A 25,800-nucleotide genomic window follows, 5' to 3' on the forward strand; every position below is an offset into this window, starting at 1 on the left:
TGTGCTGTGTGTGTGTGTGTGTGTGTGTGTGTGTGTGTGTGTGTGTGTGTGTGTGTGTGTGTGTGGCAGTGGTTTCTTCCAGATCATCCAAAAGAAAGGGACTACCTGGGGCTGCTAGCTCAACTTCCAGCTAAGGATAGTTTCTTCTGCACACTGATGGCTTACTACAGACACGGTAATGCCTCAATAGACAGATACAGTATAGTATGGCAAGCACACACACACACACACACACACACACACACACACACCCCTGTGATTGACATTTATCATAGCCAATAGCAAAGAGAGGTGACACACATATTCACTCACAGCATGCAAGCCAGTCATGCATGAGAGCAGAAATAACAATGACGTTGGCTGTGATGATGAGAAAGTGTTTTCCTCCTCTCTCACTGACTTTCTGGTTTGTGTCCCAGTTTAACTAAATCCCATTAAAAAGGCTTTCATCTCACTGCACTTCATTACTGGCATAAATGCTGCGGCTCACCCCAGAGAGGCAGGGATTAGACGAGACAAGCTCATCTAAAATGTTACGCTCTCGAACCCCAGCAGCTTTTAAAAAAAAATAAAGACACTCACTTTAAATTCTCCATATTGGATTATCCAAATAGACCCTCCAGCGCAGAAGGTGTCATGAAGGTCAGGCTTGTTGTGTTATGTATAGACTTGCGTGTAGATGTGTCCCCGTGCCCTTGTACATTGGCCAACAAGGAACTGTATTTCAACAGCAGCGGTTGTGTACATTTCCTGTAAAAACGAGCATGGGCAGACTAACATCCCAAGAAAATTTTAACAAATTCAGAGAAGAGACAGGAGAGAGAGAGGGGGGAATAAAGAGGAGCCTTACAGGCATGAGCAGTGAAAGAGAGAAGAGAGAGGACAGCGAGGAGGGAGCTTGGTATTGTGTGTGTGTATGATTGGATGCGATGGGTCAGAGGCTTTCACACGCATTTATGAATGCTTATTTTAAGCAGAGCCCAAGCTGGGCTAATCTTTACTGCTTGCCTGAATGAGGGTGCTGATTAAAAGCTAATTATACGCTACAGATTTAGGCCTCTGGTGAAGACTGCACTGATTTGATACAGCTTGGACTCTGGCTTGGGTGCATGCCTGTGGGCTTCAGCTCCAGATAGCCATGCGTGTGTCTACAAATCAGAGGGGAACAAGGCATCAGCATGCATGATGGATGCTGTGAGCTTTGTGTTTATAGCAGCGGTGGAATGAAGCAAGTCCATTTACAAATACAATTTGAAGGTACTTGATCATTACCATTTGGCACAGTATACTTCTACCCTATTATATTTCAGAGTGAAGTATTTTGTTTTTATTTCACAACAATTGACTGACAGCTTTAGCTAATAGTTACTTTGCAGATAAATACAAAAACAGCTGCAACATTATAATGCCTCTTGCATGTTTAAGCATCAGTAATAATTATCCAATAATATAATATGATAATATAACTCAACATTGGTCAGTCTAATGCATTATGAGTACATTTACCTTTGACGCTCTAAATATATTTAGCTGTTAATACATCTATACTTGTAAATTGTAAATTCTGTTTCTCGTTATTTTACTGATCGACAGTTGGCAGTGATACTGCACAAAGGAACCTACTAATGCCCCAACACTGAAGAAAAAGACTGCTAGCTTGCGAGCATGGATGTAAACCACACACATCTTAAAATAAACTTTAAAAAAATCAGCTTTGTATATGTTTTATGAGGAAGGAAATGCATTCAACACGTTTTTTAGATCTCAAGGACACACAATGTGTTTTGGTGAGAAACTGAATGTAAACATGACTGTTTGCTTACAAGAAAACACAGTTCACCTTTAAGTAAGATTTTGAGTGCACTTTTGCTTGTAATGGACAATTCATTGCATTTTTACTTAAAGTGGCTATATGTAACTTTCAGTTTGTGTTGATTCTAGCGGCCGCTTTGGACAAAAGTGGTAGTGTTTTTACCACACCTGCTGTCGTAAAGGTCTTTTCTTTACAGTGCTTTATTGCCCACTGTAGATTACTGCGTTATCATGTTTGTGTTGATGATTTTTCAGCCTCTTTGAAGCTTTGTTTGTGGAAAACTTATTTGTCAAATTGTTGATTGCCAGTCCTCCCACAGATGACAATGCTGCGTTTTAGCTTTTAACCTATAATGACACAGTGCTGCTACACAATTGTAATCATATTTCTTTTTAATGAAGTTAGTATTTTATTGTCTATCTTGTTGGTAGTATTAATAGTAATACATTAATACTTTTGTATTAGGTCACGATGGTTATATATCCTTTTTTAAGTGTCTTAGTTGACAGTAACAGCATACTGTATGTGCATCCAAAGTTTCTTTTGCAGTCACGTCATGTCCCTCATTAATTCTAAATAGCTCAACATCTGAGTTATTTTACTGTGTGATTGGCTTTGTCTTTCATCCATCTCTATATGAACTCTTCCAGTGCCTCTTTTCCTTCCTCTCCTTAAGCTTCATTCCACCACTCAATCACGCAGACAGGAGGGGGTTAACAGAAAATAGAGTGAATCATTCGCTGCCTGTTAGCATCTCGTCTTTGACATCGTTAGTCCCCCGGCATGGCAATGTTCCCCGCCTATGACCCTCCCGCAGGAACTAACCCCGGTGCCACACCACAACAACATGCACAGAAAACAACATTTCTCACAGCCAATTGCCTACAGGATGTCTTACAGTCCTTGGCTATTTATGTCTCGAGCAGTGACACAGTCAGTTTGTTCAACTGCTTATTTTCTTACCAAGACTGCACTAGTCACAGCGAGCATTTCAATAAAAGCAGCATATAAAAATGCATTAGCTTTTTAGCAGCTGCACAACAGATATTCGTTTTCTTTATGAGCTGAGGAATAAAGTCTGATGTTGATGAGGGTCAAAAAGTGGTTTTATTTCAACCCATATCTTGAGTTTTAATTGTCCAGTGAGTAGCAGATTAAAAAAAGCAGTTTCCCTTGTATCTTAAGGTGTTGTAATATTAACCGTAGCCAGTTTTAAATCAGCTTCTACTCCTGATCTAAAGACAGAGGAGCAACAGCCTGCAGCTTCTCAGGCGTCTTGTCAACAATAGAGAGGACAACTGTACATGCTCACCTTCATGTCAAGGACAAGCTCCTTCACAGCTAGATCACACCTGGTCACTGCTTGCATGTTTGTGTCTGAGTTTGTGTGTGTGTGTGTGTGTGTGTGTGTGTGTGTGTGTGTGTGTGTGTGCGTGCGTGCGTGCGTGCGTGCGTGCGTGCGTGCGTGTGTGTGTGTGCGTGTGCGTGTGTGGGGGGAGAAAAGGGAGTCAGCGAGTTGTTTGAGAGCTAGTGTATGACTGGAGGCATCTTGACAACTCCAACCTTCCCTCTCTAACTCCCATTACTTTCTATCTCTCCTCCCCATTTCCTCCTCCACCTTCCTTGCCTGTCTTTATTATTAGTGGCAGCTAGAGGCAGTGGACCGGAAAATTCCCATCGAGAAACAAACCCACATCTGCATATTACAGCCCTGTTTCACATCTGCCACGACCGAATAAATTAATACATGAATAACAATGAAAATCATGAGTTGCCTCACTCGCTCTCTAAATGTCATTGTGTGTGTGTGTGTGTGTGTGTGTGTGTGTGTGTGTGTGTGTGTGTGTGTGTGTGTGTTTGCATGTTTGTGTGTGAGAGTCAGGAGGAGCTGTAGTTTCTCTTTTGGCCATGCTCACCAGGGAGCGTATTTGCATAAAACCTCTAAGAACTGGCATACCTACTACAGTACAGCAGCTAAGAAGTCAGGTGGGCAATAAATGTTGGGACACAAACAGGTTCAAATTCAGTCCTGTCCTTAGAAACATCACATCCTGTGCCGTGATTTAGATCATCATTAGGCATTAAATCCGAAATCTGCCAGGAAAGTTTGTTGAGTGTTTTTCCCTTTTAATCACTCTTGTTGCTTCCTGTGCATTTGATTAAGTGCATTTTATTCTTTTCCATATTAGATTTGGAATAACTTAAGCATAAACTTTTATTTTTGTCCATTTTTATTATTTACTTAAATATGTATTAGTATTATATTTATTTTCCTGTTTAAGAGGTTTTTGGGTGTTTCCTTCTCCAAATTAGTTGTGGTTAGGATATTAGGTATTGTATGTTGAAGAGATTGAGAAATTATCTAAAAGAAATTATATAAATAATAAGATATTGACTGCTTTAATTAATTTTATTGTAATTAAATCTTTCCTCTTAGTTGTGTTCCTAAATCCAACTTTTTATTCTGCTACACATACATATCTGCTCTGTAAATCACATTTCCTGTATTTTCCTTTGAGAAAAAAGGGATGGCAGCCCCCATCTTTGCATTAATTTGTCAGAATACAATTAGTTCTCCATCTACGTAGATAGTTACTATACAAGAGCCACAGACTATGAACAACAATCCACATGAGCCATCCTGCTAAAGTATCCTTCTTATTTAACTCACAAACATGACACAATCACACATCTTGTCAAGCAAACATTCACTAGAGAAAGGTGCACTACTAACATCAGCTGCAGCACATCAACCAGCATTTAAACGTTGCTTGCTAGCAGTCCGTTTAGATGCTGGTGTGGTGCTTCAATACCACTAACAAACAAACACAGACATGGACACGCCTCTCCGGCAGGCTGAGAGGAACATTTCTGATTTCCTAAAATACCTAATTTTCCTTTTCTTTAATAACAGAAAAAATATTTACAGTAAATTAACAAACAGAATTTAAATGCTGTTCTAATCCATATTTTTTCTTTATGTAAAGCACTCTGAGTTGCCCCTGTGTTTAAACAGTGTATTACAAATAAACCTGCCTATTCTTTTAACTAACATCAGTTTAAATTTACTAATATTTACAGTAATATGACACAAATTTGCTTAAAACTATTTGTTAGACATGCATTTGGCTTCGCCACTGCATTGCATGCCTATGTATCCAACAGCATAAACAGTTAACACTTCGTTAGGTATGTGATATCATGTGATTCAGTTTGAGTTTTGGTACAAACACAGAAAATATGGTTGTTTGTCACTGTAAAATAAAGGCACGTGAATGTGAGTGTGTTTTCCTTTGCCGGTGTAGGCGAAAAGCTTCTGTCAACAACACCAGTGAGATGTCTATTTCTGTGTTTGTTAGTGCACCATACGTGCCCTCCTCCCACTTTCATCCTCATCCCATTACACCTTGTTTACATCTGTTTACTAAAGCTTGTCTGCTTCAGTTTTGTGTGACAGAGCGAGGGTCTCTGGAGGTCCACACACTAGCAAACGCTCCGACACTGTCAGACTACTTTGCTGCTGATTCCACTCATTCAATGTGATACAAGGGTTCTCATGAGATTAGATCAAATTACAAAACAGGATGCTCCAACGTCCCAAAGCTGACAGTCAAAAAACTCAGTGACCCTCTGCAGAGCTGGTTCTGGTATCCCATAGTGCATTCCGTTGGCAAGGCACTGATGTGAAGGATAGGAGGTAGGTCTGAACTTTGGGGAACTGTGAGGCAGAGCAAACTTTCAGGGGCCATATATCATGTGTCCATTAGCGGACAGCTCTGCCTCGCTCGGTAAATGACAGTGTTTGTCTATGTCTGCTTCTAGCTCGCTCTTTCTCACACACCCACCACTCTCTCTATTCAAGCCAGCCTCTCAATCTCCTTTCTAATCTTAAACCCTTCTCTCCATCTCACCGATGTGATCCTTCCACTTTTAGAACTTCCTTCTCCCTCTCCCTTATCTGCTTCATCACTTTCTATCTCCCCTTAATTCCTGCCTACCTTCTCCCTCTTTTAAACTCCATCCCTGTCCCGTGATACAGCTGGTAATAAGTCACTCTGCTCATTTTGCCCTTGTAAAGGCCTGTAATGATGGGCATCAGAGGATGGCTAAGGTGGAGGCGAGATGAGGTGGGGTTAAAAGGACTCGCCTGTGCCCAGAAAGAAAGCCTTTCATGGGCCTTTTTACAATGAGCCACTGGGAGAAGAGGGCAAAATTGGCCAAGAGAGAAAGAGAGTAAAAGAGAAAGAGAGGCTCATCAGGTAACATTGAACCTTTGTTGTTTTTATATCAAATGTACACTATATCTACTGATGTTCAGTGTGTGTTGGAGGAAGAGAAAAATGTCATTTTTTCTATGACGTACACACCAACACTGAACACTTTTGTGCCAATAAAAAGTCCAATGAGTAAAACTCTATTTGCTGATTGAGAATAAAAAAGGACACAGTGAGAGAGAATGAATACAACAGTGAGTGAGATAGACAGGGTCGTGCTAGGTGACCAAATTGACAAAATACTGCTGAAACTGAATGATATTTTCTGACATTTAGCAAACTGGCAAACAGTTCAATTCATTTAGCAGATATGTCTGCGGCAGCTGTGGCAATATGGGTTTGCGTATCAGACAGGCGAGATAAGGGTCATAGTGAGATTCGTTTGGCCTTATCCACAGACAGAGCTGGTCGACCTGTCAGAACCCAGGTAAACACAGACATCGGATGATTTCTCAGAGATGCGCCCCTCTCCCCGTGGCCTTATAAGCGCCGCTCCTCATGTTTCTCGCTCCACTGGACCCTATGTGTCGACCCCGTATGCCTGCCGACCTTTTTCCAGAGTTTGAACTGCCGTCACACAGAGGGGCGTACCCTGGGGCGAAGCACAGAGGAGGGAGATAGAAGGACAGCGAATGGGGGGATCAGAGGTGGAAGGGTAGGAACAAAGTGCAGTACTCCACAGCCAAATTGCATTTCAATGCCAACACCAGGAAAAGACAAAAGAAAGGGTTTTTTTTACAAAAAATTATTTAGAATGGTTGTTGTTGATGGGAGTATGGTCATGCAGATAGAAAATAGGTCACTGCAATCTCCTATACATCTTTATCGTGATTTAAATTTTATGTACATTCATTTAAAGCATATTTTTGTTATTATAATAGTTTTAATCATTTACTATTGTTTGTGTAGTTTTAATATTTTCCAAAATGACAGAGAGGAAGCAAGTGTTTTCTGCAATTAGACATAGAAATAATTTCACTCCGCTGGGGAAATAAATAGGAAAACGGCAAGGCAGCACAAAAATAAAACGCAAATGTGCAAATGCATTCAAGCAGAAAATCCTAGTCTTTAATCCAATTCCTCACGCTTTATTAAAACAGAGCCAGAGAGATAGAGTCAGACACATTACACAACCATACACACACACACAAACAACAAAAATCAAACAATCAAAGGAATATGAGACATGGAGAACGATGAAAAAAACAAGCAAATGTAAATGCTCTCTCCCTCCTCCTCTCGCTTTCTGGTCTCACAGAAAACACGTCCACACATGACACATTTATGCTTCCTCACAAAGCTAAGGAAGATTAACACAACCAAAATACAAACAACCACACACAGGCAAACAGTGTGTTGTCAGACAGTTGGATTTATAGATTAACTGTTGGGTTATATCAGGCCAGGCTGCTGTCCACTCTCTCCATTCCTTTTCCCTTCCCTCTCTCTCACTCCACAATCTTCCATCATCATTTGATCATCTGTTCTGAAAAGGAGGATTATTTTTATAGTAGCACATGTATGTTCGTAAGAGTGAGTATGAGTGTGTGAGCGCATGTGCATAAGGCATTTCTGTCAGGGGCATGGTATGTTTTAATTGGCCGTCCATATTTTGGTGTGTCTAGCTGTGTCTTTGGCCATAGTTAACAGTGCTTATTATAAGGGATTAAGGCCTGTCTCCCTCAGAGGACTGGGCTCCCTGCTTCACATTGGTGAGTCAGAGGAAGTCCGAGGCATCCTGCTATTCCAACTGAGAACTGCAACACTGGAGGAGAGAGGAAGTAAATGGGGTTTCATGCTCATATACACCATCACACATGTGCCTACTAGTTAACAACAGTGTCAAAATATAAAATCTGTAGGAATGTGGATGATATAAAAGCCATGCTTGCAATAACACATTCAACAATCAAACTTCACAGACATAGCTTCGTGAAAGAAGGGATAGAAATAAAGAAGCCTGAATACAAACACACCACAAGTCCTTTAAAGTGTATTGTCTTATACATATATGTCTCTGTGCATGTTAGGATGCACTGCAGCTTCACATCACACATAGGACGCACTGACATGGATCGTGCTGGGAGGGTGAAATATAATGATAAAAGCAATAGCATCTGGACTTAATTCCTCTCTGCAATTCGAGCTTGAGCTCAGATTGTGAGCAAGACTCAAACAATGAGTCACGCATATCACCTGGACTCTTCTCCTTGTATTTCTATAACAACTAATGATAAACAGAATCACAAAGGTCTTCAATACTGCAAAGTTTCTCAGCGCTTGAGTTGGAAGGAGTTTTTTTTATTAGTGAGGAAATTATGCAAGTGAGTAAAGTAAACGCATTGAACACAAATAAATCTGTAAAATATCTCTCCATCAATAGTTTTTCTCTGGTTGAAAAGTGTCTATTTTTAATATCACTCGTTATGAAACATTAGGATTACAAAAATGGGCATAAACTGCGTAACACCTAATGTCACATTGTCACCCAAACATCTGGACTTCTTCTTTCCATCCTGATCTGTCAGCAAGCTTCAGTACATATTACTCTTCATGATAACACAATGAAATCACTTAATCAGTGACACATTCGTCTTTTAGTGGGACTGGTTCTGCCACATGTCCAGCATCCATGCCAGAAGGAGGGAGAGATGATAAAAAGGGAGAAGGAAGAGGGGAGACAGGAGAGAGAGAAAAAAGAGCCTGAACCCACTGTCAGCTCAGTGAAGCAGAGAGGGAAGGAAACGCACGCCGACATGGAGACGATTCGCTTGGAGTAACGCGCACACACACACTGATTCAAATAAAAAATGTTATATTCTTTATTCATGAAATCTATAAACCTATAAAGATCCATAAGGCACAGATGCCTTACTGTACATATGGTACATATGTGGGCTGACATAAACACAAAGGCACTGAAGCATATATTTATTTATGTTTCCACAGCACAAGTTATAGACTCTGCAGCATTTAAGAATTCTAAAAATATCTGATCCAGACATGCAGGATGCACACATACGCACATACACAAAAACACACACACACACACACACACACACACACACACACACACACGATAAACTGTGGTGGAGCTGAGGACACAGCAGTGCTGGCTGCCTGAGGGAGTCAGCAGAAGGTGAGCAGAGATAAGGCTGTGTGATTGTGACTGCATGTCAGAAAGAATCTGCACACCACAACAGTCAGCATGCCCTGCGCCACACGCACACACACACACGCACGCACGCACGCGCGCACGCGCGCACGCAGGCACGCACGCAGGCACGCACGCACGCACACATTTATTAACATGTTCCATGCTTGCCACTCTGCTGCACCTACAGTAAGCAACTCGAAGAGCTAGTACAACAACAGGCAGCATGACAAACAATTAGCATCGCTCATGTCTAATAGTTGCACTTGAACACAGAGCAAAGACCGGAGCTGACACCAATCCAACAGTTTGTTCTGAACTTCAGTGAGATGAAATAACTGATTACAGTTTATAATCCAAAAAGAAAACCCAAAGACTGAGCCTAGAGGAGGCAAAAACTAAACAAAGTAGCCCACCATTTTACCACCACTATGAATCTGGAACTGGAAAAGTTTTTGCTTTGCTTTGAACTGATATGGTCAGTCTGTAGTCTTTTGTTTGTGGAACAAAACAAAAGGTGGAGTTGAAAATGAAGGAGTTACTGCATGAAATCGCAACAATCACTGATTCGCTAGGCTGAACAGCCAGTCTGACAGCTCCATCTCACCGGCTGCCTCTGCTGTAGACTGAACATGCTGAATCAGGTAAACAGCCGATGATAAGGGCCGATTAAATCCAACAGAGCCAGGGCCTAATGCTGTGGATTGTGTGTGGGTGCATATGTGTGTGTGTGTGTGTGTGTGTGTGTGTGTGTGTGTGTGTATGTGTATGAATGAATACATAATTGTCTTGTGAAAATGATAACAAGGTTTGTATGTTATTATTTTTCATAGACAAAACATGCATGCATCCATGCAGACACACATGCACATATAAAGACAAAAACATCCATCCATTTTCCCATAGACCCATAAGCATTCAAACCCTCAGACATACTAGTCTCGTGGGTGTTTTCTGGGTGAAGAAGTTCTCACCAAAAAGTAGGACTAAGCACTTTGTGTTTCAATGTTGAAACCCAATTTTCAGCTCAGAATGAGCAGAATTATTTTGTGCTGATCTCAGGCTGTGACCGCACTAATGGAGATTAATCTGAAAACACTGTTAACTGTTAAACGTTTTCTGTCAACAATTGCATTTTCTGAACAAATTTAAAAGTGTTGCTGCCCACATTGACAAAAATGTTCTCTTTGTTTTCCTCTTCTTGCTTTACAAACAACTAAATGCTACATTCACACTTTTGACAATCGCCATTGATGACATGTTCCTCTCCTCTGTGATCGTTAACTTTCTGCATCCATAGAGCCATGTATTGTTATTGACATATTTTTTGTGTCTATTGTCAGATGAAGCACGACTAAAATAGTGATTTGATCGACTGTCATAACAGCTGCAAAACAAATTCTTCAAAATCAAAAACTTAGGTGCTGCATATAAATCAACATTTCATACTCATGCAGAAAAATATATCAATGACAAAACCTGGATTTAGCAATCATAGGAAGAATCATTGGCAACAGAAGATAGCCTCTTAACATTACTCCAAATTTGATGTTAAATATGTTGGACATGTGTGTGAGAAGTTCGTCATATGTCAATCAAATGTCAGCATGTTCAAAAATCTTAACAAAAGATAACAGTGTGATCTTTAGCACATGAATTAAAGTGTTATTACTTACTGTAATTCAGTAATTCCTTCTACTAAGAGAACAATGAAACAGTGTGAGAACAGTCACATCCCATCCATCTTTTGCAAGGACATAAATACAAAGAGAGACTCAGATCCACTGATTAATCATTATCCTTTAAACTACTCAGTGTCATAAAAATTTAAAAAAGAAAAGAGTTTCTCGATTGTAAACAAAGAGGTTGGAAACCCACACTGCCTTTCTCAATGGGTATGACAGTTGTAATATAATAGCTTCCCAACAAGGAAATCCATAAAAAATACTAAGAAAAGTGCTAATTAAAAATAATAAAACAGACTAACACAGCCAATTTTTAACAAAGAACACTAAACTTTATAAAGCAAAGTAACCAAAAGTGACAACAAAATGATGTAAATGTTATTTCCAGATCTGCTTCACCCTACAAACACTGACAAATTAATGTATGTAAAAAGTATGTAATGAGTTATAATCAATTTAGGAGAAAAATAATGTATGTTTTATTATGCAACTGTTAAAGGAGCACTTAGGGTTGGGCGGTATCAAAATTTTGATACCGTCAAACTGGACAAACTGTTGCCGGTTGGCGAGGAAAATCCTGTCTGCCTCCACAGCCAGCGCACGGTCAGTGCGGTGCACACGGGTGCTGGAAGCTCTCCATTAACTCGGACGGCTTGCTGTCGCCAAGGCCGTTTGGGGACAGCAGGCGGTCTGCTTTCTCCAGCTCCGACAGTTCAAAGAGTTCCAACAGGAATGTTTTGAGAGCGTCTTAAGGCCGTTTTACAGTAACCGCAGCCCGCGTGGCGCATCCAAATGTGACGTCATGAGATCACCGTGACCATTTATACCCGCGCTGGTGGTGGTGACACTAGTTGCAGTCTTCTCCTGAACAGCGGTGTCGATAATGAGCAAAGGCTACCGACGTTGCTCTTTCTACGGACTAGAAGAAGAAGAAAAAGGTAAACAACGGCAGAACTGGCAGCAGCATTGCCGTCAATGCTTCGATTTGATTGGATGAGCTACTTCGTCGGATCAAGCCTTTCATTCACCATAAAAGAACTCATCTTAACCTAAGTTTACAAGAGAGACTAGGAGTCACTGTGAGAGCCCTGGCATCCGGTTGGCTGCGGACCCGTTCGGCCTCCCGTTTCCGCTTTGTCACGACATCTCGGCGCGCAGGCAGGATATGACATCATTTTGACGTCACGATGGCGTGCGCCAGCTTGGATGCGTTCAGTATATCAGAATCAGAATCAGAAAGGGCTTTATTTCCAAGTACGTTGCACATACGAGGAATTTGTCATGGTGTTGTTGGAGCATGTCACACATACAAATATAAGAAGGATAAAAAGATATAAACAATATAAGTATAAACATATACACACAGTACGTATTAATAACGATAAAATAAATTTAAATAAATAGTAAAATAAGTTAAACAGTAGTGAAAAGGGACGCTACAGCAGAGTAGGTACAGTGGCATGAGGAGCCAGAGGAGGGGTGTGGAGAGAGTCAGGATGGATTCCGAGCCTTGTTTAGAAGGCTAGTGGCGGAGGGGAAAAAACTGTTTATGTGGCGTGAGGTTTTGGTCCTAATGGACCTCATCCTCCTGCCAGAGGGGAGTGGCTCAAAGAGCTTGTGTCCGGGGTGGGAGGGGTCAGCCACAATCTTACCAGCACGCTTCAGAGTCCTGGTGGCGTATAGGTCCTGGAGCGGCGGCAGATTGCAGCCAATCACCTTCTCAGCTGACCGAATGACACGCTGCAGCCTGCCCTTGTCCTTGGCAGTGGCAGCAGCGTACCAGATGGTGATGGAGGATGTGAGGATGGACTCAATGATGGCTGTGTAAAAGTGCACCATCATTGTCTTTGGCAGGTTGAATTTCTTCAGCTGCCGCAGGAAGTACATCCTCTGTTGTGCTTTCTTGACGAGGGAGCTGATGTTCAGCTCCGACTTGAGGTCCTGGGAGATGGTAGTTCCCAGGAAGCGGAAAGACTCCACAGTGTCAATTGTGGAGCCACAGAGGGTGATGGGGGCAGGTGAGGCTGGGTTCTTTCTGAAGTCCACAACCATCTCCACTGTCTTTAGAGCGTTGAGCTCTAGATTGTTTTGCTTGCACCAGGTCACCAGGTGGTCAGCCTCCCACCTGTAGGCGGACTCGTCTCCATCAGAGATGAGTCCGATGAGGGAGGTGTCGTCTGCAAACTTCAGAAGCTTGACGGACTGGTGACTGTAGGTGCAGCTGTTGGTGTACAGGGAGAAGAGCAGAGGAGAAAGAACGCAGCCCTGGGGGGATCCGGTGCTGATGGTCTGTGAGTCGGAGACGTGTTTCCCCATATAACACCTATTAGCCACGCTGCTAGCAGCGGCTTGCGCCGCCGAAGCAACAGCATTTTCACCACCATCGTTGTTTGACATAATTCAACCCCGGAACTCATATATCATAACACCTCTCCCTTAAAGCTACAGTAGTCTACCTTGGTGAATGTCTCTTTCAGCCTTACTTGTGGATCACCACAATTTAATATTTAATCCTTGTCTCCTATATAAGTGCATTGCATTTTTTTAAATGACGGTATTGAAACGGATACCGTTGCTATTTTTAGACCCCGTGGTATACCGTATTACCGCCCAACCCTAGTAGCACTACAATGGGTTTTTCAAATAGAGCTCCCTACTGCATTTGTCAGACATCAGCTACAGGTAATTTCACCATTAAAAAAATTTACTTAATGGCTTTATCCATTATTAATTCACAGAACAGTTTTGCTCTTTTAAGACCTGCTTCAAATGCTACAAAAGATAGATATAAATGATGTGAGTATCATAGGAACTGCTCCCTGCTGTTGTCACCTGAGCAGCTATGTTGGAGCAGTTGGTGGTTAAGTGCCATGCTCAAGGGTACATTGACTCTAAGTGTAACCGTTGAAATCATTCTGGATTCCTGCACACTCATCCGTAAAATAAATTATAACAAACAATTGCAATTAGAGGGGTTTGATCTCATCAATATATAACTGGCTTGCATCTGGCTCTAAAGAAACATCGATAACCAGACTTGAGACATGGAGGGCTGACTTAAAAGAGGACATTTTGGAAAATGATTGGAAGGAGACCTGTGACGCATCTCAGAAACAAATAGCAAACACTAATTTAAAGCTACTCCAATATAAATGGCTGATGCAACTCCTGTCAAATTAAATATAACAGTAATTTACCTGACCTTTGTTTTAAATGCAATGAGGCAAAAGGAACATTTATGCACTGTGTGTCTGTGTCAAAATTTAAACATTTTTAAATAAAAACTTTAAAAGTTTAATTTAAAAGTAATTGCAATACAAATTTAAAAAAAAACATTGTTAAAAAAAAAAAAAGTAACTGTTGAACAAATCTACTTCCTTCAGCATCAGGCCAGTGTTACTTCAGAAATATATTTTCAAGGCTTGACATTTAACCATTTAGATCTACCACTGGGAAGAGATTATTTCACTTGCTTTGAAAGATTTTTACCCGGATGTCCCAGAATGCCTTTTTCAGATAGTGCTGGTTCAAATACTGTGAAGCTCTTTCAGAAACACAGACTAAAGACACACATAAATGCACAGATATAAACACACATGCATCCAACCAAATGATCTACCAAGCCCTGTTGGTTGTTAGTTAAGTCAAGTCAATTTATCTATAGAGCACATTTAAAACCAACCTAGGCTGAACAAAGTGCTGTACAAAGTTATATTATGTTATAAAAACAAAGGAACACAATAAAAATATAGACACAATGAACATCATACAAACAACACACTTCTATACAAATGTCCCTAAACTAAATCATACGCCAAAGAATAAAAATGTGTTTTAAGACGAGACTTAAGATCTCGGCAGTAGAGGAGGACCTAATATGAATGGGAAGTTTGTTCCAGAATCTCGGGGCCACAACAGAGAAGGCACGATCACCCTTTGTTTTCATCCGAGACTGTGGAATAGCTAAAAGGAACTGATTAGACGATCTGAGGTTCCTGGAGGAGTGATGTAGGGTAAGGAGATCAGCAATATATAAATGGTCCATGTAATGCCTTAAAAACAAGTAACATTATCTTAAAATCGATTCTATATTTGATCAGTGAAGAGAAGCCAATATCGGGGAGATATGATCCCTCCTTCTGGTACCAGTCAACAATCTAGCAGCCGCATTCTGGACAAGCTGCAGGCATGATAAAAATGATTGGCAAATCCCAGAATATCAGTAGTCAATACGAGACGAAATAAGAGCCAAAAAAAGCAACAGAACTAATTTGTTTGTCAAACTTTAATGCTGGGTCAAAGATGAAACCTAGATTTCTGGCAAAAGGGTGTCTGTCATCAGCATAACAGTGATAAGATATGTTATGTTTGTGAAGAATGGAGCCCAGTGAGAGCATGTACAAAGAGAATAAAATTGGCCCTAAAATCGAACCTTGAGGTACACCGCATGTAATCGCTGCCAAAGAGGAGGAGATATATCCAATTTCAACAGAAAAGGTTCTATTTTTTAAATAAGAATTGAACCACTAGTGGCCGGGTTGGTTCAGTGGTGGAGCAGGCGCACATATACTGAGAGGTTTATGCCTCGATGCAGAGGTCCAGGGATCGACTCCGACCTGTGACAATTTCCATCAGGTCTTCCCCTTCTCTCTCCCCTTTCTCACCTAGCTGTCCTGTCAAAAATTAAAGGCGGAAAAGCCCAAAAAATAATCTTAAAAAAAAAAAGACCACTATAGAGCAAGAGCCTGGATCCCTACCCTTTGCTGAAGGCGATCCAACAAGATGGCATGATCAACAGTGTCAAATGCAGCACTAAAGTCCAGCAAGAGTAAGATAGCACAATTTCCTCCGTCACCAAACAGCAATGAATCATTCAGCACTTTAAGAAGTGCTGTTTCTGTGCTATGGTGTACTCTGAAACCAGACTGAAAATTGTCCAATACATTATTTTCACTTAAAAATGAAGAGAGCTGAGGAAGAACAACCTTCTCCAAAATCTTTGACATAAACAATAATTTAGAAATAGGCCTAAAGCTCAAAAATCAGTAGGGTCAAGGTTGTTTTTTTAATTAGAGGCTGAACCACAGCATGTTTAAAGCTAGATGGGACTATGCCATTCATAAGAAAGCTATTTATTACAGACAAGAGGCTGGGACCAATAGTATCAAATACCTCTTTCAAAAGATGAGAGGGGACAATATCTGAAGATGAATAAGTAGGTTTCATGTGTGATACAATATCCAACAATGCTGACAGGGCCACAGGCACAAAACAATTCAGAGAAGCAGGGCATAGGATTGATTTAGAAGGGTCATAATCAGTAGGTGAAATACAAGATCTGATAGTGTCAACCTTGTAGATAAAAAAGCTAAAAAATTGTTCCGTGATTTCAAATGTAGCATCAGGGAGTGCAATAGCATGATTTAGTGCAGTATTTATTGCACTAAACCAAATTTTAGGGCTATGTGCATTTTTAGCTATGATATCAGAAAAATGCTTTGCTTTAGATGCTTTGACAAGGCGTTGGTAGGATACCTGGTGATCTCTCAGTATCTCATAAGACACTTGAAGTTTATCTTTTTTAACATTTCCTCTGCTTTTCTAAGTGTCTAAGGGCACGAGTCTCACTGTTAAGCCAAGGTTGGGCTTTGACTTTGGGTCGCTTCAGTTTAAAAGGGGCAATAATATCAAGAACATCTGTGACAGTGGTATTAAACCGAGTAACTAGCTCATCTGTAGACAGAGAGGCGGAGGTTATATCTGTAGGGCTAGCAAAAGGACAAGCTATGAAAGCATCAGAAAATTGCCTAGCAATGATCTGGCAAGCAAGGTTTAGGTAATGGATTAGAAAGTTATGCAATCACAGGTTTATGTTCAGATAGACTAGCAACATCCAGCTCAATATTTAAAACAGGAAAACCTAATGATAAAACAAGATCCAGTGTATGACCATGTTTGTGTGTGGGACCAGTTACAGACTGAGTCAGATTGAATGAGTCCACAAGTTGTAAAAACTGGCTAACTAAAGGCTTTGATGGACAACAGATATGGATATTAAAATCACCAAGGATTAAAATCTTATCCGAGTTGGGCACAAACTCCGATATAGAAACTTCATACATTCACTGATAAAGTCCTTATGTACTTTGGGGGTCTATACACCAGTGCACAAATCAGTGAGCAGGACAAATCAACCTTAAATGCTTGCACCTCAAAACTAGTGTACTTATCAACTGCCGATTCACGGCATTTATAGTGATTTTTTAAGATTGTCGCTAAACCCTCACCCCTGCCAGTGGATCTGGTAGAACTAAAAAAGTCACAATCACCAGGGGAGAAATCAGTGAAAGGGCTTAGATCGCCAACATGCTGCCAAGTTTCCGTGACAAATAAAAAGTGTAGATCATGTGATAGAACAAAGTCATTTAAAATTAATATTTTGTTCGAAAGTGATTCCACATTCAACAATGCAAATTTGATAGGGATTGTATCCACAGCCCGCGCTGATCCTATTCGATCATTTGAACCGTCAAGGCAACGGAGATTACCATAGTTGACTCCTCGTCTTCTGCGGCCAGGGGAGTGATGATGTCCTCGGATGTTTGTAATTCTTGTGGGAATGATAATGGAGGTGGAGGCATAAAAATGGATTGCCCTGTTGGACTGAGGACCAGTTCCCTGACTTGTGTAGGGTTTGTTCTTAAGTGAGTCATCCTCATAACATTAGACAAGCTCCGTGATGATCGGAGCAGCTCATGAGGTGGGTGTTTATAGAAGGTGACAAGAGAGAGTAGGTAGTAACTGACAAGGGGGGCCTGCAGGGGGAGCTCTCAAGGGTAACGTATGCTTTTACTGCTGTAGAGGAAGAGGGGTGTAACTGGGGCATGTGCTTGTGCACTGTGTGCAAGATGTAAACAGTCAGTCACATGTCTGAGTCTGGAGCCTGAGTCTGTTGACAGTGTGCATTTCTGTAGGCCATGTGATTGGTAATTTTGGACAGATGTCTTTCAGTTCCGAAACCTGCCATGCTGAGACACAATCAACTGTGACCCCTCAGTCTTCAGTCGACCTGTCGCTACACATGATCTACTCATAGGGCAATTTGAGCTTAAACTGGGTATCCAAATTGTTAATCTTGTGCTTTTTTTTTTTTACAGGGGTACGTGAGCTTATTGCCTGTCTGTCCAACTTCACTCCAGCCGCATCACTCCCAGGAACACAACCATCAAACACAACCAGCACTTAATTAACTTCTCACTTGCTGACTTCACTCAGCTCTGCTACACTTGTATGTGTGTATGTGTGTATGTGTGTGTGTGTGTGTGTGTGTGTGTGTGTGTGTGTGTGTGTTTGTGTGTGTGTGTTTGTGTGTGTGTCCTGAGCCTGAGGCTTTGTCTGAACACATTTTAGCAAATAGAATTGAATTCGTTAAACTTCTATTGAATATACGTAGGGGGGGGATGGGCACACAGAGGTTAGTGACAGATGTGCAGGGATTCTGTAAATCTGAATGGCCCTATTGTGCTAGACAAGGTTACAAAAGCCAGAGGCAGAGCACTTTATCTCATGTTCTGCATTTACATCTTATTTTGCAACAATAAACAAACATCGTGGTCAGTCGAGCAGCGCTCCAGGCCTACCTGTGTTACTTGGCATCTTGCCATTGCTGATCTGCTTGAGTCTCTTCTGGTGGGATTTGCCATTGTAGTGGATCTGGGCCTGTGCGGCTGAGTTGAGTTGGATGTTGCAGACCTCACACAATGTGTAGCTGCGCTGCTTTCTCTCCCTTTTTGGTCTGCAGAGTACAGAAGGCAGGGCATCCCCTGGTGACTGCTCATCTGGTACTGCACCCTCATCCTGGGTGTCACAGCAAGGCTCGCCGTCCATCTGCAGTCGGAGCCCAGCGCCAAACCCTCTCCTGTCCGGCTCAGTGTTCGGCAGAGCTGATGGGCTGAATGGACGTTTCATACCTGTGATAGAAGAAGAGGATAGGATGAATACAAAAGGAAAAACATTGTTAACAGGAGGAAAGACCAATATCGTTTAGAGGTTCACTTTACAGCTCAAGTGTCAGACCACTCCATGCTCAAAACTTTTTTCAGTGTACACATGACTCATGATGCTCCCTCCCTTTCTGAAGCGCCCCAGTGTTAGCATGTGCAACACAGCATGGAACAGAGTGAGGCCGTGTGTCCTGTCTCCTGTGGATGGAGGTATCATTTTCCCCAGTCTGGCATGGCCTGGCTCACCCAGCATACAAAGCCAGCCTGTTAAAACCTGATAGCCACAGAGGACATGGGCAAAAATACCCCTGGTCCCAAAGCTTCGTCGAGAAGTGTGTGGAATCTGAGCTTGTTCATGTCTGATGTAAATCATGCTTGTCAGCACACTCAGAACAAAGTGAAACCTGCACTGTATACAAACACTCATGAAGACATCAGGAAATGAAAGACAGACTGGGCACAAATGTGTACATGATCACACTGTACAGTAGGGTGTCCAAGTGGTGGAGGTCCTGGGGTGCAATGACGCACCACTTGGGGGAGACAGAGTGCTGCAGTGTGGCTCTCTGAGGACCAGTGAGGGCCCTCTGTCAAGCTGCTTCACTTATGATGACTGCATGCCTGGTTGCTGTTTGTGCACCCCTGCAAGCCAAAATCCTGCAGCAGTAGCTGCACTGCCTCTCTGAAGGATCTCGGCCAAGCAGTGCCTGAATCAGATCAGCAAACAGAAAAACAACTGGGAGTCTAGGGCTCTGATGAATGTCTGCTGACAATGTTCAAACTAGAACGACGGAATTATGGATACAACAGCAACTGCATAAAATATACAAGTATGTGGGAGATTAACACTTCTACCATCTCCTGTGTTTGTACAACTAGATGTACATACGTTACTGTACTTGTGAAAACTAGAGGCGGGCTGATATTATCGGCCGATATTAGGCATTTTCCAAACTATCGGTATCGGCATTTATAATGGCCGATAAATGAATATTTAAAAAATAAAATAAAAACGGACGAAACACCCTTCAACCATGTTATGAGTGTTGGCGTTGCATAGTTTGTCCATCAGAGGGCACTCTACAATGTCCCTGTTGGCAACACTTGTGTTTAACCCTTTAAGTTTCATATCTTAAGTTTGTATTTTTATACATTTTATTTATCAGAACTTTATTTATCAGAACTATTTTGATGTTCCTCTGTGACAATAAAACAAACAAGTTTATTTTTAAACTGCATTATCATATTATTTTAGTGAGGACTCATAAATAACTACAAATAACTAATGTTAGGGAAATCTGTTAATGTTTTGTTATGCGGTTCTGGATTATTATTTTTTAAATATATGTCGGCCGATATATTGGAATATCAGATTTTTAAATCACCAAATATTTGTATCGATATCGGCCTTAAAAATCCTTTATCGGTCGGGCTCTAGTAAAAACCTGTATATACAGTATTGGGGGTTAGCAGGAGAGCAGGACAGTGATATTGAAAGAGACAAACAAGCAAAGTGACAAAAAAGGCTGCTGTCTCTATAAATAAATCAAAAGGTAGATCTACAGTAGCTCTGTGAAGGATTGAGACATCACCATTGGAAAAAGTCCCTGAAATACACCCAGCTGTGCGTTTCTGCTGCAGGCTTTTTGCCTCCGCCTCAAGTTATTTATGTAAACACTACACACACACACACACACACACACACACACACACACACACACAAAGTAAAAAAAAGTAAAGTGGAGTCTATGATGCATACATACCTACATGCATGAAAAATCTCTCTCACACACACACAGCTCAAAAACACATTAGGGCAAGCAGCCTCCATGAAAGCTGCTATTCATGTTGCCAATCTGGGAGCACTCAAGAGGCTCCATCAGATGTTTTCTCAAAAGCTTTGAGCAATGCTGCTCTCTGGCACTGAATGAAAAAAATCTCTGTGGTCCTTAACCACGCAACCTCCTCACACTCCTGGCAAACTACTCAGCTAGCCGCCCCAAATTAGCATGGTTGTAAAAACAAAACCTTCAATGAAGAACTGCAGAACTTAACATACAGAGCATATTACATCCCGCTGTCCTCCATCACCGTGCACTAAGAGGCAGTTCTTCATAGAACACTTATAGATATATTATAGAACACACACATGATCACACTTAATTAACACGTGTATATATATATATATATATATATATAACATAACCGACTATTAGATGATCTCAAAGATCACTTGTGCTTTTTATGATAAATAGCAGTTCAATGTCTAGCCTACAAAAGTCGGTCTGAACCTCATGCCTGCTATTTTGTGATACAGTTTAGCCTTCTGCAGAAATGGCATAAGCATGACTGTTACCATAGAGACCAGTCTAGCACACATCTGACAAAATACCCTAACAGTAAAAGCAGTACATTTAGCATTGGGTGCTTTGGTGTAAATAAAGCTTACCTTAGAGATTCACTGGATATTTACACTATCTGCATTTTGAATGGGAGTTGCATTGTTATAGAGCAACATGAAAGCTTTTTTTTTTTTTTTAAACAGAGATTTAATATTTTCAATCCATTGGTAAAGTAGACAGATTAACAAATCTTCACTTTTGTAAAGGCCCTAAAAAACATAGTTTCCCAATCAGCTTTTTATAAGTGAATGGGTCCTTGTGCTATTTTCTGCCAATGTTGGGACCATTTGGTTATTTCACTTAGCAACATTTAATCAGAATCTGATGACACTTGGATGGTTGTTTGGTCACTGATAATCAAATGTGATCAAACACACCCACAGAAGCCTGATGAAACAGTTCAGGTGAGATTTTGCTTGTTAAATAAAACCTAAAGATGTTTTTGTAACTTCAATTTTTGCTTTAGTGATTTTGAATATTAATGTTATTAAAAAATACTTAAGATTTAGAGCCATCTTCATGGCTTCAGCTCAAATGCCAATATTAAAAATCAACTCACACTCACCTAACCTTATAATACGTTGTTTTTTTGCATCATGTCCATAGAAGAACTGATGGATGGAGAAACAATGGATGTCATGTCTGACGCCGTTTCTCTGTGTGTACCGCACTTCACTTTAAAGTGTCTGGTACCTGGAGAGTGAACGGGACAAGCTACTTTTGTGTACAGTGGCTGTGAATCCAAAATGACCAAAGGGTTTTTATGGCTTTTACCTGTGTATATGTGGTTGAACCGATTAGCCTGCAGAGACTTTAAAGACTCTTCCAGCTCTAGGTAAAAGCTGTGTGAGACAAGAGCTCATGCTGTGTCTGCACACAGAGATCTGTAGGCTGACGCAGGGCAGGAGATTGTCAGGGGGTAACCCTGGGGGAGGACAGCGAGGGCAGGAGGCTCTGCCAGCCTTGCCATGTCTGCTGTTTCCCCTGTCTGATGTGCCCCTCCTCCGCCTACACCCCACACCATCCTCCCTTGGCACATGGGAACCATCAATCACTGCTGTGATCTTGCTGAAAGACCCAGGCTCACCCAGCATAGCAGCTCAGCAATAAAAACTCTATTTATGATCTTGTGTCTGCTGCTCACTGATCCTGAAATACTATAGCACTTTCCCTAGCTCAAACCAGCTCTAACCACCGACCCACCACGACGAAGACCCCCACCAATCCACTGTGGCCACAGGCATGGGGGGCGTAGGCTTTTCCTGGTGCAGACAGAAACTGGCCTCCAGATGGACCAGAGCAAACACTACAGGCATGTTAGCAGCTCCTAAATCACACTGATGAGAGGGGGACACCGACAACAAGTGCAAGCCAATGGGACACAGCGGTTCTCACACAGGTCACATACAATACAAAATGTCATGCGTACATACACACATGCTTATGTACAGTTAGCGGCACAGTTGCAAACATAACTTGCCCTCAGATTCTGTAAACAATGGGGTGAGCAATTCAGCAAACATGCCCAAATAAACAGAGAGATTTAGACTTGACTAAATACAACCTCTGCTGCCTAGAACACATGGACAGACCTCAGCAATATAAACAAACAAAATTTTAAAATCCTATCAAGCCGACAAGCAGCCAGAACACACATTCATATCCTGTATACACTGCCTCAGAGGAAATAAACACATGCACGCGTGAAGGAAAAGGTAGGCAGAGGAAAAAGACCCCTGACTAAAGAGTTGGATGCAAAAATGTCAATAGTTAGCATTTCTCACCATTAAGCAGACTAACAGTGATAGCTGTAAGAAATATGACTGCAGACAAGGATATTCCGTTTCCATATCTGACATGTATCAGGTGGATATGGACTTATTTTTCCTGACAATAAACCAGAGCCTGAGGCACTTCACTACATCAGGTCAGTAATGGCCGAGAGATAGAAAGAGACATATGGAAAAGTGAGCACAAAGGCGCTTGTATAATTGGCATCATCAAAGTATCATTACTGTCATCATCAACTCTGTATTGTCATTACTACAACTATAGAACGGGCCTGAGGTCTTTATAGCTCCATGTATTTGTGTCCAGTGTATCAGTGTTGATTATGTAAAGCCCAGGCTACGGTTCTCTAATGAGTGTAATTATACAGGAATCAGTTCTGTGCTTATTGAAAAAGAAGTTACAACCACAGTGCAGCTGTTTTGGGAGTCGAAAGCTAGGACCAAGTGTTTGCAGTCCCCATCACCCCCAGCACCAGCCTGAGAGTAAATAAAAAGCAATGGCACATAAATTGATGCGTTTTCTCTAATCTTTGTTTGCAGCAGTCCTTTGGCAACAAACAGAGAGGGCATTTGTACACAGTATGTGTATGTGTGTGTTTACTTGTATGCATGTGTTTGCTTGTGCATGAGAGTGTGTCAGTGTGTCCTAGCAAAAAAAAAAAATTCACTGGGGGGAAATTTATACAGCATCACACTGATCCTATCACTGAGGCTGTATTTGAGGCATTGTGTGTACGTGAGTGTGGGTGCTCTTGCATATGTGCGTACGCTGGTGCAGATTAGTACAAACATCAGCCAGAGGGTATTAGAAAAGATAAAAGAAAGGAATTTAGAGCAAAAAAGAGAAAGATAGGCAAGATAGAAGGGGGATTTCTGATTAAAGAAAGGGCAGCCTGTGTAAAGAAATCAATTTTACATGTCGAAAATCGGGTACAATGACCATTTCTCGTCCATATCTGTTCCATCAAATCCAAATGCCTTTATGGAAAATATGCAAAGGTTAAACATTTTAAGGATCATTTTGGATCACTCACACTGGATCACTTACATCACTTATTAGTTTTATAAGTATTTTTTCATGGCAATCCCTCCAAAAGTTTACAATTTTTTCACTCTGGACATATTTAACTCTATGAATCTTTAAGTGACCTTAGTCTACTATAGTGGTCTGCGACATATACTGTAGGTTTCTTTATTACAGTATATTAGACAAAGGATAAAAAGGATTGCATATTATTAGTACAGATGTAAAACATATTTTATCCAACATTTTAGTCACAGGTGCATAATTCAACTTCTAAAAAGCCCTTGTCAAAACATTTGATAACTAAAGTATTTTTGCATTGAGATTAAAAGTAATTAGTTCATTTTTTCCTTTGGCTATTGTCTTGTGCTCAGCATCTCACAAGCGCATTGTCTCTCTCTACTATCTTATTATATTACATATTTCATTGGACTTCCATTCCTAGATGCCAAAAAAAAACAGATATTACAATTTGCAAAAGGCTCACAACCACTACACCGAATAGGCTGACTCTGTCCAATGTGGCCCTTTTCATTTTTCAACCACAAAAAAACAGTCCAGTCCAGTTTTTGCACTACTATTCAAACATCCGTCTGCCAAGCGTGCTAAAGTTAGCCCAGGAAAACAGGCCCATATTCGCCTTGTTCACATTTCACCACAAACTCAACTGGGGAACTGCCCAATAGGAGTAACCACATACACTGGGAGAGGTTCCATACAACACTAGATATACTTAGACACAGACAAACCCAGGCTCAGCCACAGTCACAACACACACACACACACACACACACACACACACACACACACACACACACACACACACACACACACACACACACACACACACAAAGAGACACAGTCTTTAGTCTGCAGGGCAAACATTTTGGTCCAAAGGCCTATTTAAGAGGTGTTAATTGTGTGTGCTTTTAACCTCTTGTCAGTTTCTGCCTGCTGAACAAGTTACGCGGTACGGTCAGCAATATTTGCAAGATGTGTCCCAGCCAGGAATAATTCCAATTAATTTCTTAATGAGTGGTCGCCTATATCCCAGGAGGCATCTGCTGGCTGAGGTGTTAAACAAAAAGCTGGCAGTTTGAGAGCCATGTCGGTGGTGCTTGGCGTATGCCGAGGTATTCTGATGACCAGATTCAGAAGATGCATTAAGGACATTTGCCACCGCTGACTTAAACATGCTCAGAGAATCATTCAGAATTATTGGTACCGACTCGCACTGGTTTCCGTTCACTACCTTTTACTCTAACTGAAGACAAAAAATTCAGTCCACCATCCCAGAGGAAAGTCTTTACGCTAGTTTCATTTTAACTATAAATTTACAGCCAGCTGTATCAAGATACAGACAGTGTTGTGAGCTCTGTCAGGTGCCTGGGGAATGGGATTAATTCAGAGTTGACAGGACATGGTTTTTGCAGGGAGAGTAGATGGATTTTTGCTTTTAGATAAGAGACTCTAACCCTGCATATATATTTAAAAGTGATAAAACAGGCTCTGTAAGAGTGATGTGCCTCTATCAACTCATCTCCTTCTCTAAACACCAGTGCAATTATTGTCTATTACGCTCCAATAGTTTTGTTTAGAGCTCTGACACCAGTGAAAACAATGTAATATTCCCACACAGCTTGTGTGACAAACAG

At 41.2% G+C, this 25,800-nt stretch overlaps 1 protein-coding gene across 4 annotated transcripts in view; it reads right to left on the bottom strand.

Annotated features, from left to right (window-relative positions):
• znf385c (zinc finger protein 385C) overlaps nt 1-25,800 on the bottom strand; it is a 151,454-nt gene that overhangs the window by 65,154 nt on the left and 60,500 nt on the right. For all 4 annotated transcript variants that reach the window (XM_035997012.1, XM_031312623.2, XM_031312621.2 and 1 more), the window contains exon 2: nt 18,567-18,896. In XM_035997012.1, coding sequence (XP_035852905.1) covers nt 18,567-18,894 — 328 coding nt within the window. In that variant the 5' untranslated portion in view covers nt 18,895-18,896. The remainder of the gene's footprint in view (nt 1-18,566; nt 18,897-25,800) is intronic.

The sequence above is a fragment of the Sander lucioperca genome, chromosome 21 (assembly GCF_008315115.2).
Source record: "Sander lucioperca isolate FBNREF2018 chromosome 21, SLUC_FBN_1.2, whole genome shotgun sequence".
Lineage (NCBI taxonomy): Eukaryota > Metazoa > Chordata > Actinopteri > Perciformes > Percidae > Sander > Sander lucioperca.